Source organism: Stylophora pistillata, chromosome 6 (genome assembly GCF_964205215.1).
Source record: "Stylophora pistillata chromosome 6, jaStyPist1.2, whole genome shotgun sequence".
Classification (NCBI taxonomy): Eukaryota; Metazoa; Cnidaria; class Anthozoa; order Scleractinia; family Pocilloporidae; genus Stylophora; species Stylophora pistillata.
The window spans coordinates 17,148,612-17,172,217 of NC_142524.1; the positions used below are offsets into that span (position 1 = coordinate 17,148,612).

The 23,606-nt window shown below is 40.0% G+C and overlaps 1 protein-coding gene and 3 long non-coding RNA genes across 5 annotated transcripts; 2 read left to right on the forward strand and 2 right to left on the reverse strand.

The window, feature by feature from the left end:
- Positions 1-5,686: 5,686 nt before the first annotated feature.
- On the forward strand, positions 5,687-8,065 carry LOC148728569 (uncharacterized). Of its 2 annotated transcripts, none has more exons than XR_015988931.1 (2): positions 5,687-6,482; positions 7,229-8,065. It is a non-coding gene; the product is annotated as an uncharacterized LOC148728569 (long non-coding RNA). The 2 variants fall into 2 exon arrangements; XR_015988930.1 differs by having other exon boundaries at positions 5,687-6,010.
- On the reverse strand, positions 7,854-8,685 carry LOC148728570 (uncharacterized). The gene is made up of 2 exons (XR_015988932.1): positions 8,543-8,685; positions 7,854-8,216 (listed from the first exon to the last, which is right to left on the reverse strand). It is a non-coding gene; the product is annotated as an uncharacterized LOC148728570 (long non-coding RNA).
- Positions 8,686-8,725: 40 nt separating this feature from the next.
- Positions 8,726-10,332, forward strand: LOC148728571 (uncharacterized). The gene is made up of 3 exons (XR_015988624.1): positions 8,726-8,868; positions 9,016-9,060; positions 9,187-10,332. It is a non-coding gene; the product is annotated as an uncharacterized LOC148728571 (long non-coding RNA).
- A 5,976-nt stretch (positions 10,333-16,308) lies between these two features.
- Positions 16,309-18,678, reverse strand: LOC148728572 (uncharacterized). Its single transcript, XM_088726109.1, has 4 exons — positions 18,271-18,678; positions 17,671-17,899; positions 16,944-17,072; positions 16,309-16,846 (listed from the first exon to the last, which is right to left on the reverse strand). Exons 1-4 carry the CDS (start codon positions 18,676-18,678, stop codon positions 16,458-16,460), a joined length of 1,155 nt encoding a protein of 384 aa, XP_088582235.1. The 3' UTR covers positions 16,309-16,457.
- Between the last annotated feature and the right edge of the window lie 4,928 nt (positions 18,679-23,606).

Genomic DNA, 23,606 nt, shown 5'->3' on the forward strand with positions numbered 1-23,606 from the left:
GCTCTTCCTCTTCCTGTTATAGCCGAGCACGTACCGTAGAGCGTTGTAGCCGAAGGACAGAGACTTGTAAAATGCGGAAGGAAAGCAAACTTCGGGATGAGAGAGAATGTAAAACGAAGGACGTAAGGTGATTATTGTCTTTTTTTTTCTCTATGATTGGTGAGTAACACTGCTCGAATTGAACCATATATAATCTGACAACAGGAGATTTCATCCGAAAGTTTCAGCAAGTACGGTTTATAACCTTGCTTGTGTATACAACGTAAGGAATATACCTATTTTAGACCTTAGCGCATAGTAGGAAGTACGCGGAAGTAACTACAAGGAGTATATAAGTAACCACATATAAGTAACCACAAGGAGTATATAAGACAGTACATATACGAGTACGTGATGTATTTAGAGGCCATGGATTTGGCACAAAAAATTTCTGCTCACTGATTTAAGAGCATGATGACTTCCGCAGAGGTTGTCGAAACGTCAGTCACCACCACCGACAATAGTCCTCTTCAGGACTGCAGTCACTCGAACGATCGCACTACACTTTTACTTTTGTCTCTGTTGCACGCTTTTAGCAGTTTTCAGCTGGGTTGAAGAGCGCGAAGAAGTTTCAAGTGTATCACACTCTCTTGTGATCTGAGCTTTTAACGAGTTGCATGGAGCGACGTATGGATTGTCCGCTTTGATCATCCAGCCCAAGTAAAACATCACTTGAAGCGGACTTGCAGAGTTCGTAAGTTTTGGACAATATCGACTATGGATTTGCATAAAGCGGAAGAAGACAGTCAAAACAGAAACCATAAATGACCCAGGTGTGTTTATACAGCTACATACACAGTTGGGTTTCTTTTCTGGCTCTCAAAATGAAAACATCATAAATCCTTTACTGATAAAGCTTGTTCGGTCAAGATGTTTAGATATTAGCCTCATGTCAATTCCAGCCATCCTGACCTCACGCTTGACCTCACACATATTTATTTCATGGGAGTGTTACGCTTGCCTCTGATTTTTCCTTGAAACAAGCTCCTGCTTCATGGATTGAGGAACGAAGCGTATTTCACGTTAATCTGATCCTTACCGTGCTTGTTTGCGTTATGCACTCTCTCACTTCAGGGCTTAAGGAACGAGGCTTGCACGTGATCCACTCTTTCGATAGCCTGTCTCGTTTTGTGACTTAAACAGCTATACTCCTTTAGAACGACAAAACAAAACAGAAAGGAAAGAGGGTGCTATAAAATTGAGCGAGCGAATAGATCCAAATGTTTATTTCAGAGGGTGCCCAAAACGAACCAAAGGCACTCCAAGCTGGAAAAGGTAAAGGGAGGAGGAAGGACTAAGCGATTCTACCTTCATCCTATTTTCCGAGCTGTTTCAGGTGGAGATAGAAATAGGGCAGGAGATTAGGTCGAATCGCAAGCGCTTCTCAAATATGTGTTGTAAACCCGAGACCGATTCAAGTAGTCATAATGACTGATCAGATCAAAGAAAATATCAAACAATGAACAAACAAATTTTGCGAAGCGTGGGAAAACGTAAGTCACTGTTGGCTGAGCTCGAGAAGCAGCAACCTAGCTTTTTTTATGCACTAACTGGAAAAAAAGGTACTTACTTTAGTTTTCACCGGCTGGGATCTCGTTTTCGTAACATGCCACTTTTTTACCAACTTTACATCTTCAATCTTTAATTTCTCGCAGACGTTAGGATTGCTGATGAACTTACAAAACAAAGATCTAAATTCTTGTATAAAAGTTCTTTCCCTGAAAATTTCCCTTTAGATTCTCTCTACTTACTAAGAATAATGAGTGCAACTAGCTTGTTGAAGATCTTGCAATAAGATTAAATTGAACAATTAAATTAGTTTTAAAAGTTAACATATATATCACTGTCAAAAAAAATCATGGTGCGATTGTCTCCCTCAATGCTTTCCATACCTCCCTAATCAACCAGCAGTAAATAAACGGGTTCAACGTTGAGTTTAAGGAAACTGGGGCACTTGTTATTCTCGTTATGACGACCAAGAGTGATGGATATGTTTTACCATCAATCCACATAGTTTCTGCTACACCATATGGCAGATAGCAAACTCACTCACACTGCACTGATTTGGCTGTCGTTTAACATGATCTTGTACCTGAGCCTTAAAATAATTGGAGGCGCGGAAAAATCTTTGTGAAGGAGACAATTGAGATTACTTAGCATATAGTTAGACGGCTATACAAACGAGTCATACGTTGGTGTAAAATGTGGTAAAAAGCAGCGACACTAGATAAATCCCAAAAGGTTTGCAGTGAGATATGTTCGCTTTAAAGTTACAATTTGCCTGTATCTCAGTCCCAACAACAGGGTGGGGATTCTGTCCATGCTTATAACCGTCAAATTAGCCCAATGGATAGTGCGCTGGATTGTTGTGCGGGAAGTCGAGGGTTCGAGCCCCGGCCAGACCAACACTCAGGGTCTTAAAATAATTGAGAAGAATATGCTACCTTTTTATAACATCAAGAAATGGTTAGATATTCTAGTCTTCTCGGATAGGGACGAATAAATGGAGGTCCCGTCTCCAGCAGGGTTAGGGGTAGGAGACGTCAATCTCCCATGCACGAAATTACTGTGTGATGATGTCCTCCCCTGGGGTGGGAAAGGTGGGTTTAAGGGGTTAGGTGTCAATTGGGACGAAAGTTCTGTTCCTTTCTCCTGCCATTCCTAGGCGAACAAATTAAATTCCTTAAATTCCTTAAAGTCAATGTCATTAAAGACACGGAAGATAGTGCATAGGCTGTGATCAAGCTAGCATCAAATAGGAATCGACAAAAGGTCCACTGTTCATGAATAACGGACATCAAATAAGAAGCAACGATAGTGTAGCTAACAATACCAAACAACAAATCAGTTGTTGCCTGAGAGCGATAAAAGATGTTGGACGGCGGTTAAGGGGTTCCATGCGTGGAGAAATTCCTACTAATTGCCGTGATGGAGTGGAGAATATTGAATGTTGAGAAATACAGTTACTCCTGTTTAAGTTCAACCACCACGGACTAGGCACATGCCTGTTCTAAGAATGTTTTCTTCTGTGTTCCACCTCTTGTTAAATTTGTTGTCACCATTATTCTCCATTCGTTTTCTTTTTCGGGCAGGTGATCTGTGATTGCAACGAGAGATCTATCTCGTCGAACAGAATTCACCTACCCTCGATTTCGAAAACCTGACTAATATCAAATAAAGATTTCTTCAAAAGCGTGTACTTAATTCAAATGCGCGAAAAAATTGCCTATAGCGTATTTAGGTATGAATTAGCAATGAACGGCAAACAAAAACGCATCTGCAATAATATTCTTCAGAGCGAAACAAAGTATCTCGCTTTATCAAATAGGGATAGGTTTTTCAATAATTGGTTGTCAATGAAGTGTTAATATCAACTGTGGAGAGACTCAGTTGAAAATCAATATTAACCTCAGCTAACTGATAATAAAATGTTGAAGCTGGAGATGTGAATCCGTCCGGGAGGAAATTGAACACGGGAAAAACTTTTATATCTTGATGAACGGACCTGACGCATGAAATAATTCTCAAAGATGTAGTGTCAAAACTGAGGAGGCGCTAGGTGAACGCCACGCTCTCGTCCTCTTTTCTAGTTTGGACTTTCATCCAATATTAAACAATTCATTTCGTTATCGTTAAGCCCAGTTGGTAAAGCCATTTCAGAAAAATTTAACATTTATTGTTCATTAACATATCAAACATAGAGACATCGGTTGTTTTATTGTATGACAATATTGTGAGAAAAAAATCTTATTTGTCAAAAAAACCTGCACAAAAAAATATGGTGAAAACTCGCGTTAGCCCAGCCACGTAAAACATTCAAAAACAAAAAACAGCTTTGTATAACAGAACTTTAAAACATCCAAACATCTGGTCCGTGTAACGAAATGTAATCTACAATGACAGTTTCAAAGTAAATTTGATCTCTAATTGATGATAGCTGAGAAAAATGCGATGAGAGAAGCTGATCAATCAAGCTACAGCCAGACAATCAAACGATAAAATCGAGAACCGAATGTAAAGATTACACTAAATCTGTGAGTTAAAACTAACTTATTAGATAACCAGTTTCAAAGCCAATATCTTGAGAGTTTTTTCTCTAAAAAAATAATGAAAAAAAACACTTTCATAATGCGTTGAAATAAAAAACGAAAAAGGTGCGGTATTTTGAAACTGGAAGTAGTTGATTGGTCGCAGTTCTGTTTTCTGGAGTTTGGGAATTTACTTTGCACAGAAAACGCCTGCTTACTTTGTTATTGTTTAGCAAGTATTATGCCTTGTATTGCATCGTTATGTTCACCCCAGACCTATGTGCACACAGTCTACATCTTTGTAAAAGTAAACCCACTCCAAAATAAGCATGTTTTCTCTTGGAGTTAACATAAATAGTTACTTTATATGATGTTACATAATAAACCAATAAAAACTATACGGAAATGCTTGTTTTCCTTTATTCAAGATCCGCGCTCAGGGGATGTCAACAGAACGTAATAAGCACTCCTGATAGAGATTCATCCAGTAGATATCTTCCCTCCCAACAAAAGAGACCAACTGTTTAGACATCCATATAGACAGGAGCTCATCCACCCATTTGTGGGTGAACACTACACAGAGTTTTTTTACCCATTAAATTTGCACACATTAGAATTCATTTTAACTTAGAAACTTCATTTTAAATCTTGTTCACAGGTGAAATTTTCTAAAAGCATCAAAACATTTCCCATTACCCTATAATGAAGCTTATTTCGACACTTGGATAATGAAGAGGAGAATACCATTAGTAAATTTGTCGGGTACACACATCTAAGGTAAATTTTAGAAAGACGTTTTCATTGAACATCCAAAACTTCGATATTTATTGATTGTTTCTCCAAGTCGTGGATAGAAAACTTTGGGGCCCCGTATCCGGTGATAATTATCCTTGTTCAGCAACGCTGTTTTCATCATTGTAAAAACTGAATAGCTCTTAAAAGATAAAAGCTGCGCAACTTAATGGATTGAGATTTTTGAGACTGTTACAAGGATCGGAATTGTCAAGAAAGTTCGCGAAACTCAATGTCACGCAATGTGTTGTTTCAAGAATTTTCTGGAGCTGTGACTCATCAGTTTAAAAACAGAGTTCGTTGTAATAGTTATAAATAGTTACTTTTGGAAACTTCTAGACTCTCTTCGGATGCTTATATAAGCGGCTCGCCAGTCAGGTTAGTTGTTGTGATTTGGGACTTCGTTCCCTGTTTGTGATCTCCAAGCGATATTGTGTGACAAGTGACAAGTGAAGGGATTTCCCGTTCAGATGTGATACTGACATTCTGCTGTCAAGTCCAGAGTTGTTTTCCGTGGAGTGCGATACTGTGAAGGAAGTCTGCAGGAGATTTCAGCAAAGAGAAGGACAGTACTTTGTCTGCGGTCAGATAAGCGTAGAGAACTACATAGATAATTGTAGTTGGATTGTTTCAAGAGTAGTCGCTAGCTAGTGCTAAGTTGTCTCCCGTTGTTTACAGTTAAATAAATTGTGTTTCGTGGAAATAGCGAAGTTATTATCTTTCTGCCGGTAATCAGTTACCGTAACAACACTTACTGATCCAGTTCCCGTTCTAATTCACATTGCTGTTGTAATTTCTGTGCCGTTGTCGTTCTCACTCTCATTATTAGAGAGCTTTAGATTCGAGTGCGAGAACGAGTACGAGTACGAGTTTTAACCGCGCGAGATCTGGCTCTAGTATCTCGTACTCGTAGTCGTGCTGACGAAAATTGTAACTTTAGATTCTAAACAAATGTATCGATCCGAGTGCGAGGGTTTTACTGTAACAATCTCGCCATGTTTAGCCAAAAAAACTATCCTATTAGCATCCGTTTACCTCCTTTGCGATTTATGAAATCACAACGATGGGAGGCAACATCCTTACAAGCAGTATGAAAGGATTGACGATGTTTTTGACGCCATTTCTCCTGAAGAGTTTGCAGCCGAGCTCAGGTTTGTCATCACAGGATTGCCTCTCCTTCTTCGGGCATTAGCAATTCCAGAAATGTTTACTTGTGCCAATGGCACGGTATGTTCAGGAACGAAAGGGCCGTTGATTTTATTGAAACTTTCTTCTTACCCATGTCGTCTCTCGGATATGATTCCTCGCTTTGTTCAGTGCCCGAGCTGAGCTTAATCTTCAACGAGGTGATCAGCTTTACTTACACGAACCATGGATACTTGCTCAGAGATCTCGATCAACCCTGGCTGAGTAGCCAACATCTGGAAGACTTTGCTCTTGCTGTCCATGGAAAGGGAACAGCTCTTGAGAATTGCTAGGGGTTTGTAGACCTGACAGTTCGCCCAATTTGTCGCCCAGGAGAGAACCAGCTTGTACCCAGTGGGCACAAAAGGGTACATGCCCTAAAGTTTCAATCATTTGTTGCGCCAAATGGTTTAATAGCCAATTTGTATGGACCAGTTGGTAAGCTAATACGCTTATTTGCATCGTTCTGCTGTAATGCCTCCCCTTATTTAAGCCCCCAAATTTGAAACTGAATTGAAGTGTCACGACCGTAAATCCTCGAATAAGCACCCCCTTCGCATAAGTTCCCCTCCTATCGACCAAAAATTTAAAATAAGTACCCCCCTCAAATAAGTGCCCCCTCCCCTCCCCTCATTTTGTGGATGAGTAGTGAGAAAGCAAAGGATGCATGGTTTTCATCGTGTAGTATTAGATTTGTACATTGCACTAATGGTGAGTTAAACTCTAGGATCAGTTTTTTACGTCAATAAATAGTTAATTTTGTTTATGTTTAGATGATGTATTAAAAAAATGGTCATGTCAGGCCACCATTTGGGAAAAATTAAATAAGCGCATTTTCTCATAAATTTGAATTAAGCTCCCTGGGCGCTAATTGATTTGAGGATCTACGGTATCTACACCTAGAGGAGTGGGCTGGAAAGATCAAAGCTGTCAGGAAACATTTTCGGTAGTCAGCCCCTTGGTAAGAGCTTCATTAAATGTAGCCTACCCTTGAATCCTTACACAAATATCTATAACCCAGCCCCTACTAAATCAAAATGGCTATTAACCAATTAACTTGGAAAATCAAAAAAAAATTTAAATCACAGTTTGTAACTCAACAGTTACCTGCAGCTACAAGAGTGTTATAACACTAGCTACTGATATAAATCCAAGTATGTTTACTCTATAAATTTTCATTTCAGAGGGTAAAAGGCATGATGCTGGTATGTTAAGAATGTTTGGCCTCCTTCATAACCTTCAGCAGCATTCATTTGATACCAGTGGACAACCACTGTGTATATATGGCAACCTCACCTATCCACTCAGATTCATCTTGAAGGATGAAGTAAAGTCAGGGAAGCTGTGGAGTGGGTGTTTAGCAACATAGTAACATACTTCGCTTTCCTAGATTTTAAGAAAAACTTAAAGATTGGATTAAGTCCAGTAGGTGTAATGAATTCAGTGGGTGCTCTGCTTCGGAATGCACGTATCTGCTTTTATGGATCAACTACAAGCACCTATTTTGATGTTCAACCTCCTACATTAGATGATTATTTTCAGGTTTAAAGTTCTTGATTTGCTACATCATAGTTAGTACCAACTATGGCTACATTTAAGCAATGCAATTTGGCAAAGTGATGAGAAGATAAAAGAGAAGAAGTGAACCAAATTATAATTGTAATTATATTTTCTGCTTGTAAATTTCTATGTATAGTTAGCAATGAAAGGAGTAATTGATGAATATGGGATGTGGATCCATGGCCATCAATTTTTTTTCCTTTATGGAGAATTTTCAAATCTAAATTAATTTACTTGAGAAAATCAAAATTGTAAATATGTATAATTTTTAATTTCAAAACAGCTGAACTGACTTTGTAATAATAATACAGTACATTTATATGATACAACTAAAAAGATGTAAAAATAATGTATTCAGATATTTTACCATACAAACTCTTCCTTAGTTTTCATTTCATAAATATAATGGTATTAATATGACAATAATTAATGAGAAGCTAATAAAATGTTTCAGTGTTCAAGGTTTTATTATAGTGTTCGGCGATTTTCGTCCAAGATATACCTCTCTCTTTTGAATCTGGTCAGTACTTGTGAGGCTCTTCAACCAGTACTTCTCTGAGAAGCATAGTTTCGTGTTTCCTTTCCAAGTAAAAAGTTCTCGTTTCGCTATCGCTACGAATATAAGAAAGTCGGGAAAGTGTCAACCACATTACAACAATTCACTGTTTATATCCCTCATGTATGGTTAAAATTCAAAGGGTGAAAGTGCTTTTTAAGGCTCTCATTTTTCAATTTAAATTTATTCGACTGGCGATATGTTGTTTACGTGTGTAGACCTCAGAATTTCGTGAAAATAGGTCGACCAAAAAGTATCAAATATGAATGAAATCAGGGTTTGTAATAACATTCAATTCGATAAAACCTCTGTATAGGGCTTTAAGTTTGCTTTTGCTGACTTAGAAAAAGACTAGGGTAAGTTTAAAATACAAAATACTCACCTTTCGAAACTCGTTCTCTAGAGGACGACTTCTGGTCAAAATCTCGTTGTCGACGAGCGGCGGACGACGAGTTTCCCGCTTCCGTGACAGTGTCACGCAGAGCTACGCATGCGCAATGTGAGCACGCTAGTCAACTCGTACTCGTACTCGATCTCGTACTCGAATCTAAAGCTCTCTATTAGAGAACTTAAGCACCAGGCTCTTTTGTGACGGCGACGGCGACCGGAAGAGACTTTTTGTTCCGGTAGGCGTTCTGGGGTTGTCTGTCAAGTCGCCTTCGTTTCGCGCGAACGTGAGAACCTTCATTTTGGCGTTATATCCAGAACGTGAGTATTTTTCCCTCACTAGCTTGTCTCAAACTTGTTGTAACATTTTATTTTGCTCTTGTTACCGTTTTAGAATTATTTTCTTTCATGTTGTTCAAATTGTATACTCAAGCATAGATAAACACACGGACATTTCATTTCTCGTAGCTTTGAGCAAAAGATGTCGGCGCCCGCCTCCGATGGAAAGCCAAAGTAAGCTTAACTATTGAGTCTTTCGAAGATATTTCAACGGAAAATATTTTCATGTTTAGGCTTAATAAGTTTACATTTTTCCTCGACCATCGGTCAAATAGATGAATTGTCGTATTTTGCTTTTAGAGCTATGGAGTGGACTGAAGATCATGATGTTATTTTGCTTCGAGAAATCCTGGCGAGCGATTTGTTTTCATTCAAAAAAAGAAGCAGGTTTCTCATCTCACTAAAGGATGACATGCTCTCACACAGCTTATCTTAAAAGCGAACAGAGTTTGCTACCGACGTCGCCGCCGGAAACCTCGTCTAGCTGCTTAACGTTTATATTTTGGTGGGAACGACGTTGTTCTCTTCCCAGGCTCTTTCGGTCGCTAAAGTTGCCGTTGCCTCTAAAACGACCGGTGCTTAAGTTCCGTATTCTAATTGGCACATGTATCTTCATCGTTACCGGGGGGAGGACTGGGGAAAATAGTGTTATCGTCGATTTAATTGTTATCAAAGGTAATAATCCCTCCCATGGCTAGTTTTTTTTGTAACAGCAATATTTCTTTATTTTCACCTGAATTGTAAGACCCACTTCCTCCCCCACAGTAGTTATCTTCCTCAGAACCACCACTTCCACCAGAATAGCCTCCCCCACCCCCAGGCCCGCCTTCCTCTTCGTGAACCTACTCACCGCTTCCACCCCCTCCTCCGAAACCACCATCTCCTCCAGAATGACTAGGGCCTAGAATACCTTCACCACCCTTCCCTCCTTCTCTAAATCCTTTTCCTCCTCTTGGACCGGGCGCGTTAGAGCACAGACCGCCACCACCACCACCTTGGAACGAAACAAAGAAAGTAAATAATAATAGCTGCTTCATGAACGAAAAACGAGTTACAAGCAAATTTTTTTCTCACAAATTTCTTTCCTAACCCATTATAGGCATTTTAGTTCTTATTTTGAAAAAGCATTCTTGGTTTTAAGGATACAAGAGTATTGTTTTTCTAAAAATAACGGAATGAGGAATAATCCCACAAATGCATGCTAATACTTTAATACAAGATTAAGAAAAATGTTTGGCAAGATTAAGAAAAATGTTTGGTGATGGTTACATTAATTATCCGTGATACAAATAGACGTGCCTCTCGTTATTAAGGAGTATAAACGGGTACCCGTCTAGGGAAGCCCGTCCAAAGAAGAAGAAGAAGCCTGATACTGCTGCTTGGTAAGCCATGTTGCTCAAACCAGGATGAGTTCCGGCAGGACGAGCCTTCTGGCGCACTCTGACATTTGCAAACTGTTTAACAGTTCTAGAACGTAATTTTAAAGGCAGCGAATAATCAAATTAAATTCTCACCTGCATTGCCATGGGAAGGAGCTCTTCCGCCCTGTCCATTCTCCCCTCCAGCTGACATTATCGGGTACGTTATCGAGTACCCCGTGTTTCCTGACTTATTTGTGTTGGCGTTGCATTCTGCGTGTATTTCTGTTAAAACTCTGATACCACCTCCACCGCCAGCTATTATCAGAGGTGTGTTATTTCCTCTCACTACAAAAGTACCTCCACCACCTCCAGAACTTTTTAACGTGGTCCTTCTCTTCCCACTTTGACCAACAATTCATACGAATGTTTTCTCCTTGGAATAAAGTGAAAGTTGCAATTATCCTTGCCCCTCTTCCTCGATTTTTTCCCGTACTTTCATTTCCGTATCCTCAAGAAACTCCTATTACTTCTATTCGGTAGTGTCCAAAGTAAGGAACAGACCATACCTGGATACCTCTGGACAAGGTTACTTGGCCTTCATGATGGTGGTCAAAGTAGTGAGTACCAAATGCAATTGATCGTGGACCATTCTTTCCACTCGCTCTAAGACTTGTAAAGACGGCTCTAAATACTAAGAAGACTAAATGATGAAATACAGTTTTTAGAGGTCACAGCTTTGTTGAAGAGGTTATTAAGCGCAAACCGTCTTCAGAAAACATGATCAATGCATAAAACTTTGATTTCTGAGTCCAAAAAATATTGCAGGCCCAACCCTGTGAAGAGAACAGAATTGCTCAAGTAGCTAAAAATTTTTTTCTCCATCTGCCCTATCAGTATATCGGTGTCAATTTACTTCACAGGTCCATTCTTTGAAATCTCAAATCGAGGCAAGTTTTGAGTCCTTTTATACGTTTTTAATGAAGGAGATAAAAAAGGCGATGGTATCTGATGTATAAATAACCATTGAAAAGATAGAGTGGATATTGATTTGGTAAACTTTAAGTTTAGCATCATAAGCTACCCGTCACTTTTATTTATTTTTTTCTTTTCTTCTGTTTTTTTTCCTAATAGGAACAGTAAACGTTCTCTTATTGTGTCGCTATAGTGAAACCAACATAAGGGAACCCAGTATTGAATATCAGAAAATGAAAACACTTTTTAGCATGTGAACCGCATGATTGGCGAAATGACCGTAAATAAGTATGATCATATTTCAATTTATTACAGTATTACTGAAATTTAAAGCGTACATTTTGATCAAATTTATCGAATTATAGTGGCTTCGAGTGAAATTAGAGGGAGTTCTGCATTAAAGCATCACAGAAATATTGGAGCGGCCGCTGGCCATCGCAACTGTTGTAACGCTATACCCAAGACTGCTTGCGCGAGAAGACAAGAATAGACCAATTTCGATATATTTCAACGTGAGAGACTGGTAGCGAAACTTGAACACCCAAGCGAGGCTCCGGGGAACAAAATATTTGAATCGAGCTTTGGTTGTTCACATCTTCGAGCAGAAACTGCTTTCTTGGGTTATTATCGTTTTTCTAGCGTAAATTTGTAGTTTCTTCGAGTTGAAAGTAAATCAAAGTAATCATCGTTGTCATGGCCACGTCGGAAAAAAAAAGGTGAGATCAATCTACAATACTTTCAGCGTCAAAAGTTGCCGTGGTTGCGAACCCTCCTTCAAGGAAGAGGGATACAAACATCCTAGGAAGGAAAGTGTAAAAGAAAGGCCGAGTTAGTTAAGCTTGCGTTTAATGCTCATTTAATGAAGCTCCCGAAAGTGACTGAAGGGGAAAGTGAAAATGAAAATCATATCATGGCCGAATTACTTGCCACAGACGAGGGTGTTTTGCCAGACCCTGCATCCATATTGAAATCGAACTGGAGTAGGAACCTCTCGATATTTCCAGAAGTCACCTTCCCAGATATATGCAACTATCTTCTTGGGAAGGCCAACGAGTACCCTGAAGAAACCTATTTCATCAGCTGTCAAGTCTGTTTGACATGCCGTAGAACATTTACCTTTCGAAAGCGTAGTATCAGAACCGTTCGAGTTACTTTTCGATGATGCTTGTTCCTGGCTGCAAAAGTACGAGTGATCACGGTTTACTGAAATCGCATCAGCGCTAAAATCCACGCAAGTCTTATTGGAGTCCTCATCGAGCTTTCTGGGACAAACTTTCTTGGCTTGCGGTTGTTCATCACACTGTGCCTTCCTACCGGCAAGACGTTTCGAAAGTGAACTCACAGTATTAGTAGATTTCGTTGGATCAAAGATAGTCGGATGGCAGTCTGAACGTACACTTTTTCTACCAGAAATTGAAATCTCGATGTCGCTTTCCTTAAAATGCAAGGAACAAATTCGTGGATCGCCCAGTGCCTTGAATTTTTTATCTGCTCGCTTACAGAAAACTTCCGACTTCTTATGCTCATTGGGCCTTGTAGGAAGGCAAAAATAACTGAGATCCGATCTTTTCTTACTCCCATTGCGGCAAAGCGCGACAGCACAATACTTTACCATGCTACACGCGAAGATGAACAGCAATGGACCAAAAAAAAACCGAGAATATTCCCTATTTATCAATCGCACATGGCTATCCTTGCAGTGTTTGCAGTGGTGTGTTTGTTTTTATTATTCGCGCCGTATTCCCCGGAGCCTCGCTTTGGTGTTGGAGTTTCGTCACCAGTCTGTCACGTTGAAATATATCGAAATTGGTCTATTGTAACGTTGTGTTTACGTCGCAAAAAAAAATTCTCGTTTTATTTGGTCTTACCAATTTTGGTCCATTCGAGCCGGAACAATTTTTTAAATATAGACTAGTGAGCAGCACTTCTGCGAACAGTAGTTGTAAAACTTCTTTTATTTTCCTACGCGTTTCGCCTAACTGTCGTAGACTTCTTCAGGGAGTTTTACAAGTATAACTAAACGCCTGTGTTTATACGCCAAAGTTACAGGGGCCGGTGACCGTAAAGGCTTGGCCGGACTTACGAACAGGAACAGGCGAAGTTGTGAAAAATTTGTGAAAAATTTAACTCGTGTAAGGCAAGGTGAGAAAAATATTTTATTTTATTTTGGGGGCCACGGTTTTAGCTAAAACCGTGGCCCCCCCAAAACTTACTTACATAGATTAGCTATTGTCACAGTTTTCTTGTAACACACAGTATAATCTAAGTCTGGCAGAATATTACTGATAACCTTCTTAATAAGGGCGTGACTGCAGTTGAACAAGAGTCCTGCTTGGCCGAGATCTACGTTTAGGTGGCCGGGAGATCCAAGTCTCCCTATCGTGGTAAAGCACACCGTCAAAAGCGGCAGTAAAAACTTAAAAGGATAGCGTTTAAGTCGCGGTCGCTTCCAAAACTTATCCCTAGTCTCACAGAAAGACTTAAAGGAAGAACTGTTTCTAGCATATCTCATAAGCTCCCCTTTTATAAAAGCTTTCTTGTTGCTAGAGGGGTGAAACGACTCGAATGGTATGTAGAGATATTTGTTAAGAGGCTTCTGATACGTAGAAAATTGCAGCACGCTTGAGAAATTATCCTTATACAGACAAAGATCTAGAAAAGAAATACTACTGTCGCTAATACAATTAATACAATTAATACAAGCTTGATTCGATCATTTTTGGTATTAACAGCACCAAGAGATTTCAGGAGGGTATCCCTGGGTCCACACAAAATAACAAGAATGTCATCAATGAAACGCTTCTAGAGCACGAGAAATTGAGAGTACTGCTCCACAATATCTTCTTCGTGGAAATACATAAAAGCGTTTGCGACTATGACAGCGAAAGGAGTGCCCATAGCAATACCAAACACTTGGTGAAAAATATCCGGACTGAATTCAGATGATAAACAGTTATTGTTGAATACAATTCTGGCGAGCTCGATCAGTAGTGGAGTTTCGGGAGCCCTTGCTTCGCGAAGGAGGAAGTCGAGAGCCACTAAGGCTTTTTTAGTGTCTACGTTGGGATATAACGATGCAACATCCGCGGTGACAAGAAGACAGCTTGAGTTAGGCAAGACTGTGCTCTCAAGTAATTAAATAAGCTCACCAGAATCACTAAGGACCGTAGGCAGATGCATAACGGGCTTAATAAGCTCGTCAACAAAAATACTAATTGGCCTAGTGATATATGAATGGGAAGCAGCAATTGGTCTCCCCATCATGGGGTCTTTATGAACTTTAGGGATGATGTAGAACTTAGCCGGGTTCATAAAATGATCGAAACTACGCAAAAAGCGAGCAACATTAGCGGAGATCAATCTGCTGTAAATAGACATGAGCCTTTCGCAAGAATGAATCACATAAGTACGATTAGCATACCAGTCCTGTTGCGTGACTTTGCGGTATGACAGCTCGTCATACAGATGTCTAAGTGTCTCCGCTTGAACCCAATCCGTTGACAGAAGAGCTGGTCCAAGGTTTTTATCCGTGGGCAGAATTTTAATGCCATCTTGCTTGGAGAGCTTGTTTCTCCAGTGCGGTTTTTCAGCCGTGATGCTCTTTTGTAACTCTTTGCGAAGCGCGAAGAGTTTGTCTTCAAGATCTGGGTTTTCCCTCAGTGGAATCCAGCCAGTTGGAACGTACAATCTGGGATTGAAATCTCTGCTTTGAGGTTGTTTGGAAAACTTATCTTGGAGGCGAACTCTTCGGCAAAAGTCTTGAATTTGCTGGTCGAACTGAGGAATAGTCGGAGGTCGCAGGGAAGGTCTGAACTTCAGGCCAAGGCCCAGAACTTAAGACGGCCACTTAGTCAGCTCAACAGAAGTAAAGTTGTGGATTTCCGAGCTTCGTGGAAGCGGGTCAAATAGAGGTCGATTGGCCATCTTAAATAACCATTTCTGGAGTGTAGAACGTCTGTCTACTTTACGTGGCCGGAACCTTTGCCTGGGGCGTTTTTTGACGGCGCTCGAGAATTGTTAGAACTTGATCTTGACCTTTGGCGTTGGTTGGCCTTTTGGTGTTCGGGTCGGTTTTCCGCGGGTTGCTGTCACGCTTGGTACTGATTTACCATTACGCTTGACACCGGTTTGAGTATTTTGCTTTCCATGAGGACCGGAGTGGACGATAGATACTTTGCGCTGTCGACTTGTATCAACTCGGTTTGTTGTGCCAGAGGAAAGACGGAGTTCGTTTCGAACGATCTCTCGGATCGAAGTTTCCGAAGGTACAAAACCCTCGCTAACGTTCATGTTAACAAGACTTTTATGTTTTCCCTTGTGGTCGATCTCCGTTTGAAGAGCTTTAGAAGCTCTAGAGACTGCACTGTCTTTAGAAAGCTCTTCTGCGAAGGCTGAAGCGGCGACACAGAGGCTGCTAGCTTGATCTTCTGAAATATCGGTTTTCCGGAGCTCAACCTTCCATCGCACAATCGTCCCTTCGATATTGGCAGTAGTGGAACGAACGTCCTGATGGACTTTCACTTCAGCGCAGAGATGATCTATGGCAGCTTCCAACTGCTTCAATTCTGCCTCGCGAACAATGTCGTCAAATTTGGCTTGAAGCTCGTCGACATTATGACCTTTGGCTTGGATTCTCTTGATCCTAAGACCAGATAGAGTAGTGCCTTGGCCCGCGTGAGTCTCTAGCAATTTGATTGTATTTTGGAGAGAGGAGTAGGCTTTCTTGGCATCTGCTCGCATAACTGTCCTTCGGAGGATGGTTTCGATAGTGGGGTCGAGTCTGGTGGAACTGCTTACTGGACGTGGTAGCTCTGGATCAAACAAGGCTGAAAATCGGCGACGTCTTGGTCCGGAGCGACTATCACCAGTTTTGTTCGCCATGTGGCTTCTTCTAGTATTGACTTGAACAATTTTTTTAAATATAGACTAGTGAGCAGCACTTCTGCGAACAGTAGTTGTAAAACTTCTTTTATTTTCCTACGCGTTTCGTCTAATTGTCGTATACTTCTTCAGGAAGTTTTACAAGTATAACTAAACGCCTGTATTTATAAGCCAAAGTTACAGGGGCCGATGACCGTAAAGGCTTGGCCGGACCTATGAACAGGAACAGGCGAAGTTGTGAAAAATTTGTGAAAAATTTAACACGTGTAAGGCAAGGTGAGAAAAATACTTTGGGGGCCACGGTTTTAGCTAAAACCGTGGCCCCCCAAAACCCGCAGTGGTTATTCATGTGCGTTTTTACTGTATATGCAATGTCTTAAACCATATATCAAAGTAATTGATGCAGTATTTGCCTACCTCCCCATAAAAATCCACTAGTAGAGTTTTTCGTAAATCTGTTAAAGCAACATCCCTTAGTTCCTCGAATGCGGTTACGAGAATACTGGTCCTGTCAACTAAGATGTATTGGGCCATTCCTTCTGACACTTCGTCAACTCCTTGCACTTCCAGATTTTTTGCTTTGACAAACTTGTTTTGGATTACTCTTGAAATCTCACTTGGATTTGATATGTCATTTTCTTGACAGTAAGCCACAGCTTCTTCAGCAAGTTTTTCCATTTCTGGACAAACTTGGGAGGTGGATTGGCAGTTGTCAATTTGGGTGTATTGGCTGTTGTCCACTCGGGTGGATTGGTTGTTGTCAGCTCGGGTGGATTAGCTGTTCTCGGCTCGGGTGGATGGGCTCTATTGTCAACTAGGAAGGTGCCTTGGCTGTTGTCTACTGGGTGGATTGACTGTTGTCTACTGGCGCAGATTGGCTGTTGTCCACTGGGGTAAATTGGCTGTTGTCTACTTGGGTGGACTGCCTGTTGTTCACTTGTCCATTCTCCTCCATGTATGAAGTTAATAATTCTATATGAATTGAAATCAGGCATTGAAATTACATTTTAATAATGCATGTTAACAGTTTAGGGTTTACTTTATATTAATTCCCAAGACAATATGTAACAGTGGAGACTTCGTGGACTTGTAATAAAAGCTGCTGATTGCCGCCATCACCTTCACCAATCCAGAGATTATGAAAGATAATGATGTGAAAGGCACTACCTTACATAACCCAATCACTAAAAATCACTGTTTTCAATTTTTTTAAAATAAAAAAAAAACAAACTGAATGATTCAGCAATCTCTGTTATTTAGGAAATATAATTTTAGTAAGTACACTTTCAAAATATAGGACAAAACAGATCAATTTTAAATGTACCTGTAGTACTGGATTATAAGTACCATTAAGATTAATAGTAAACTGATTAATATCAGTGCAATTAAAATCAGTCTGTGTTGTCCAGAAGATTCCACCCATTTCAAGAGAAAGCATTTGGGGGAACAGAAGGAATTAATATTAATAATCATAAATACTACCACCCCCTCTTTACAATGCATACTTGTATTTTCTGTCAACATCCTATTATGCCTATTGTCAAACTTATTCCACAACAGTATCGCTTACCATCATCACTGTTGACGTTGTTTTCTAACAGGCATTCAAAACCTGGCTTAACCTTGACATATAGGGCCCCTTGGCCAGCCACAACTTTCAGCTGCTTGCATGCAAATGAATCGCAAGTCACCGGAATCGACAGCTTTTTTCTAATGGCTCTTAGAAAAACAACGTCAGAGTCTGTAACAGTAGGGAATTTCACCCTCGTTACTTCGCCTAATTTCCTTCGAATATCCACAATACAATACAATAAAATACAATGTTCTTTATTTCAAGAGGGTAAATACATGATTAACCCAGTAAAGAGTTTTCTAACACATGGCCCTCTGTAAACCCACCCATCCCACCCAGGGGAGGACATCCATCACACAGTAATCTCGTGTGTGGGAAATTGACGTCTCCTACCCCAACCCTGCAGGAGACGGGAGCTCCATTTATTCGTCCCTATCCGAGAAGACTAGTATATCTAACCATTTCTTGATGTTATAAAAAGGCAGCAAATTATTCTCGGTTATTTTAAGACCTGAGTGTTGGTCCGGCCGGGGCTCGAACCTTCGACCTCCCGCACAACAGTCCAGCGCTCTATCCATTGAGCTAACCGGGAGGCGGTTCAGAAGATTCAGGGGAGAGTTGAATAAGTCCGCGGAGCATGACCTTATCGTCGGATATCGTCCACTCATCTTCGTCGTCATCGCCTAACGACAGTAACACCAACTCGAATGCTTTCAGGTCTTCCTTCCTAGCTTTTTTCCTCTGTACTGGGTCATTCGCTGTACTGGTAGCTCGTAAACGTTCACGCTTATTCAACCGCTTGGCAAGACCAGATGCACTTGATTGTGATGAGTTTAACATCGACCTCGCTCTTTGCAACACGGAAAACACTCGGTTTCCACTAGAACTTGAAGTTTCAGGCCGGGATGTCTCAGAGCTAGCAGTCTCTTCGTCTGAAATCGTTTTCACAAGCTCTGAAGCTTCTCCAAGGCAAGACGAAAACTTCGAAAGAGATGAGCGATCCATAATTTTTTCCTGACAACTACTCGTTGTTTTCTTCAAAATGCCGGGCTAGGAAGGCAACCGAGAAGTGAACACTGGGGAAGCTAGAGTTCTTTCGGTCAACCGCTGTGCAGTAAATAATTGAACGAAAATAAATTGCATTGAACGAAATAGAAAGTGTTGAACGTAATATGCGCAATTGAAATAAAAAAAGAGGTTGAACCGAAGCAATCGCATTGAATGATACCAAAGTGTAATGAATGCAAAATGGGACGTTGAACCCAAAAAATAGTATGCTGAAGATAAATTTACGCGTTGAATTGAACTAAACTAGACTCTTTGAATTGAAAAATCCATTGATTAAATATTACTACAATTGGCTTGCCATACCGGATACAAATCAGTCGCTCACGATGAGCCTCGAAATTCGTAAGCTCCATCAGTACTATTGTTTAGTCCGATTGTAAGTTGCACGTTTCCCAATATTCCCTTTGATTGCCTATTTAACTTATCAGTAACGTTGTACATTAAGAGGGCAGAAGGCAGCAGGCCCTGGAACAACTAGTAAGAACAAATAGGTCATGAGTAAACATACGTGTTTTTATGTTTATACTTACTAATTACAATAGCCTAGTTGTCATTTTGCTTTTATTATAGATATCTTTCTGATTGTTTTTCTTTTGCTTATGTTTGATTGCTTATTTCTCATGGATTATAAGCAACAGAACTGAATCAGAGCCAGCGCGGAGCTCGAGGTTTTAGAGAAAAGTGATGAAGTATCTAAGAAAGTTGACTTATGATACGTTACACTTTTGCAATAGGATCAAAAGAGAAAGGTGAAGGAAAGAAGTGAAAAAATTACAACAATAAAAACAAACAAACAAACGAGGAACCTTAAATGACAAAATTGTTCACAGAAGGGTTCTCGATCAAGGAAAAAAAATTGAAGACGGAAGGAAAATTATTGGAGACAAAATATACAATTGCTTTAATTTGAACCCTGTCAAGTTTGCATTATAACTACAATCCATAAATCTATATCTAAAACAAAGGGCCTGCAGGTCTGCAGCCCCTCAGATTTACATTTGCATTTGAATTCTTCCAACCTCCTTCGAGTTTGTGTGTGGTTTTGTAAATATGGTAAAATACTGCTAAAACACTGATTAAGAATAGGGTATTTCATATACCTAGCAGACATCCGTACACTTCCACTCGCATCGATACGCGATTTTTTCAAGCCATTGGCAGAAAACGGATAAAACGTGCTGTTATTGGTCCGTTTAGGTGATGACAGACAACACTTTCTGAATTAGTGTTTCCAGGAAATTCCTGCAATTAAATACAGAAGTAACAAGAAGAAACGCACTGATCCTAGCAGATGAGCTGTATCTCAGCAATTGTAGAAAATAAGCCTGAAAGAAATTAATGCTTGGAAGAGATTTGAATCTGTGTCTCCCAGATACTTGGTGGGTGTTAATACCAACTGAAGTGCGAAGTCTCCAGCTTCTTTCTAATCGATCGTTCGTTGTGCATTTAGTCATGGATGTCCGAACATTTGTTTTCGGTCCTCTTCTTGTGTGCGCTTAAGGATTGAAGATGTATTTTTATTCTTGGAGGCGGTTAATGTGCAATAAGACGAGGCATTCCATTCAATGCAACTTGAGCAGTTTACTTAATAGGTCCCACTTAACGATCTCGATGTAAACCCGTGAGCTAAGGGAAATCATATAAATATTGAATTGCAGAGGGGTAATAATTCAACGTGAAATCGACATTAGCTCCCCTTACAAGAGTTCGGCATTCAAAGTCAGCATTTTCTCGTGACTTGACCGTCGTTTCCGTTTGAGAAGAATGAAGTACGATAAAGTACAAATCGTGTCATAAACGTCATTATGAAAGAAGCACCGCTTCCCACCTTTTGTGTAGAGTTTCCTTGTTCCCTGTAAGACTGAAACTTCACTCCATCGTTCCCGAATTGCAGTTTGTACTTGGTCACCCAGTTGTTATGAAGACCTCTTCCTTATGTTGCTAAACGAAAAACTCGAGTACAATGGCTACCAAGATAAACTTGCAGCCGCTGACTGCTAATTTTTGATGCTACCCAGCCTTTTGCTCCCTGTTTGAAGTTGAGTCTGACTTCATTTGCAATACCGTAGAACGGACGTAATTCTGTGGAGGCGCTGATCTGCCAGTTTGGTATTTCACCACTTTCCATACCGAGAGCATCTCCGCATCCTGTAATGTTTTTCCAAAAAGTAGAAAACAAAAAGCAAATTTCAAACATCTAAACACATCTTTAGTTGAAAATTTAGTAATCCAATCAAATAAATCCTTTGTTCATGAAGAAGTATTGTATGGACATTCTCAAAAGGGACTGTTGTCGAGAATAGTGACCAAAATTTTCACATCTTGAGCCAGTTGTATATTTAAAAGGAGAGTTTTGTTGAACAAATGTTTAAATCTCCAGCATTAAACCTGGTTGGTCAGTTTTGTAGTAATGTTTTTGGCTGCAAGTTTCAAGAAGCTAACTTGCGTCAGTTGTGATTGATTGGGTCCACTAAAAGGTTAAAGGTAGCTGATCAAGGTTTTGTCGTCAATAAGTCGATTTCATACTGCTGAGTACTGCTGAATATTTCAAGAGGAGTCTGTTTCAAGTTAGTAAACAAGCCTTTGAGAATGTTGGCTAAAATAATATGTTCCTTCGTGCTCCGATGTCTTCGATAGGTCTGGTAGCACCCCTTCTTGCGAAAGGTCCATGTTTGACCGAGACGTAAAAGAGTGGAGACATTTTAGAAACTGGAGAGGGTTTGTCTATCACGGGAAACTCAACTCTTGCATTACACGAAATACATATCTCCTGTTCAGAACGACCCCTCGATTATTTCTCTCTATTCTCCTATTCTCTCGACAAACGCTTTCTGTTTGAATAAGAGATGTCCATTCCGCCTATTCTCATGTGTTGTTCTACAGCAAGATCGATCTTGACTTCGATAGTCTCCTGGTCAACTCTTCTTCCATTCACCCACAAACTTATGTCACCATTGCTGGAATCATAAGGAGAACCAACATGATACCACTGGTTTGGCGTCAAAATTTGCTCATAGCTCCGTGACTTTTCAGAAGTGTAATAAGTAACCAACAAGCCGTTTCTTACAACCAAGCGAACATTCCCCAGACTAACCAATGGTGCAGATACTGCCGAATGACTTAGATGCACCCAACATAGCACCGTGAGGGAGCGATTCATGGTTAGCTTTGCATCGTTTGGGAATTCACTGTAGCTATTGTACGGCTCAGAGGACTGGTAGGAGCCATATACATCAGAATTTCCATCCAGTGGATATCGAGCTATGGGCTGTCGAACAATAGTGGCTACAAAATAAAAGAAAAGAATAATAATTTATGTTGCTCATGGCATCCGTCAACACGAAACTGATCACACCAGTAACGCTAAGAAGCTTAAATGTATAGCAAGAGAGGTAAACATGAAGAGAAATCTTACCCGGGCAAAATTCCTAGACGTCATATGAATCTGCTTTGCATTTCTCTAAATCCGACACAGAGTCTTTTATGTCTATGACAATCGGATTTGAAATTTAATTGATAAAACTGAATTAAAAATTGAACGAAATGAATCACTGAATAAAATTTTTTGGCTGCACGGGAGAGAGCCCATTTTCAACTAATATGGTAATATGGTTGTGCTGCAAGGATAAGATTTTGCAAATGATTACAATTTCGCAATTTATACAAATTGAACTTTGCTTGTCCATAAAAATATTTTCATGAGAGAGAGGCCGTTACGCACTAAAACCTATCTAGCATACTTCATACATTTAGTAGTATCAAGTTTGTTGTGAAAGTTTCCTTCTCCAGCGACATCTTGGAAAAATTCAAACTTCGTTTATCGCAGTTGTTAGTTTTCTCCGCCTGCTTCTCCGGAAGAAAAGAGAACCTGGAAACAGTTTTGTATCTATCTCTCTCATGAAAGAATTGCTCACTAACTTGAAGTCAAGGTAAAACTCGGAAATAAAATTATAGTTCAAACACATTTGTGAAGCACCTGATAGGAAATAAGAAAATAGCTTAATGAGGTGAAAGTCAAAATCAAATTTTAATCCAGCTCAAACTAAAAACCAGGGTGAAATCTAATTCCAGCGCAAAATTCAGAACTTAACATGAGCTTAAAATCAAAAGCAAACTGAAACTTCTATTCAAGCTCTGAAGGTCAAACTCGTGTTCACGCTCATACCCGATGTAGATCCCGAACTCGAACTGGAACGTGAACGGGAACGTATACGCTAACGAAAACTTTAACGCGAACGTGAACTGTACCTCGAACTCAAATTTGACTCAACTCGACGTAACCTCATACCAAACGTAAAACCGAGCTCAGGCATAAATAGGACCTAAGAGGATAACGCTAAATTCCAATTTTGAGCTCAACCCAACACGATGAAATGAAGCATTAAAAAGAAACCTGTGCGCTTTTCAGATTCGCACTCGTGCTCACCAAACCACTGAATATATCAAATCTTATTTCGAGAAAGTTCAAAACCTCTTTCACGGATAATTACCATAGCAGTTTGTACCGTTTCCATAAAAACAGACATTGCACGTACAGCCGGATGTAGGATCCTGATGTGTTATTATACTGACTAGGCATTGACGTCACATCTGTGTAACTCATTTGTACACTCGTCCATGTCTGAAACAGGAAAGATAAATCAGTTGAAACAAATTTTATCACACGTGGATGGGTTGCAAAAATCATAAATAACATGGCGCAGGTAGATATCTTATAGTTACTCGTGCAGTTTATGCCGTTTCCGTCAAAACCATGTTTACATGTGCAGCTGAACGAACCGTGGGTATTATTACATTAGGCATTGATGTCACAGCTATGCCTCTCTTTGCTACACTCGTCTATATCTGAAATAACATTAGCAATA

What these genes read in the sequence shown, in the direction of transcription:
- LOC148728572 (XM_088726109.1), bottom strand. Translation starts at nt 18,678, where the DNA reads ATGGATCGCTCATCTCTTTCGAAGTTTTCGTCTTGCCTTGGAGAAGCT. An exon ending in TCTCCCCTGAATCTTCTGAA is followed by an intron (nt 17,900 to 18,270) that starts CCGCCTCCCGGT and finishes TTGTATTGTATT; the next exon opens with GTGGATATTCGAAGGAAATT. An exon ending in AGACAACAGTCAATCCACCC is followed by an intron (nt 16,847 to 16,943) that starts AGTAGACAACAG and finishes ACAACCAATCCA; the next exon opens with CCCGAGTGGACAACAGCCAA.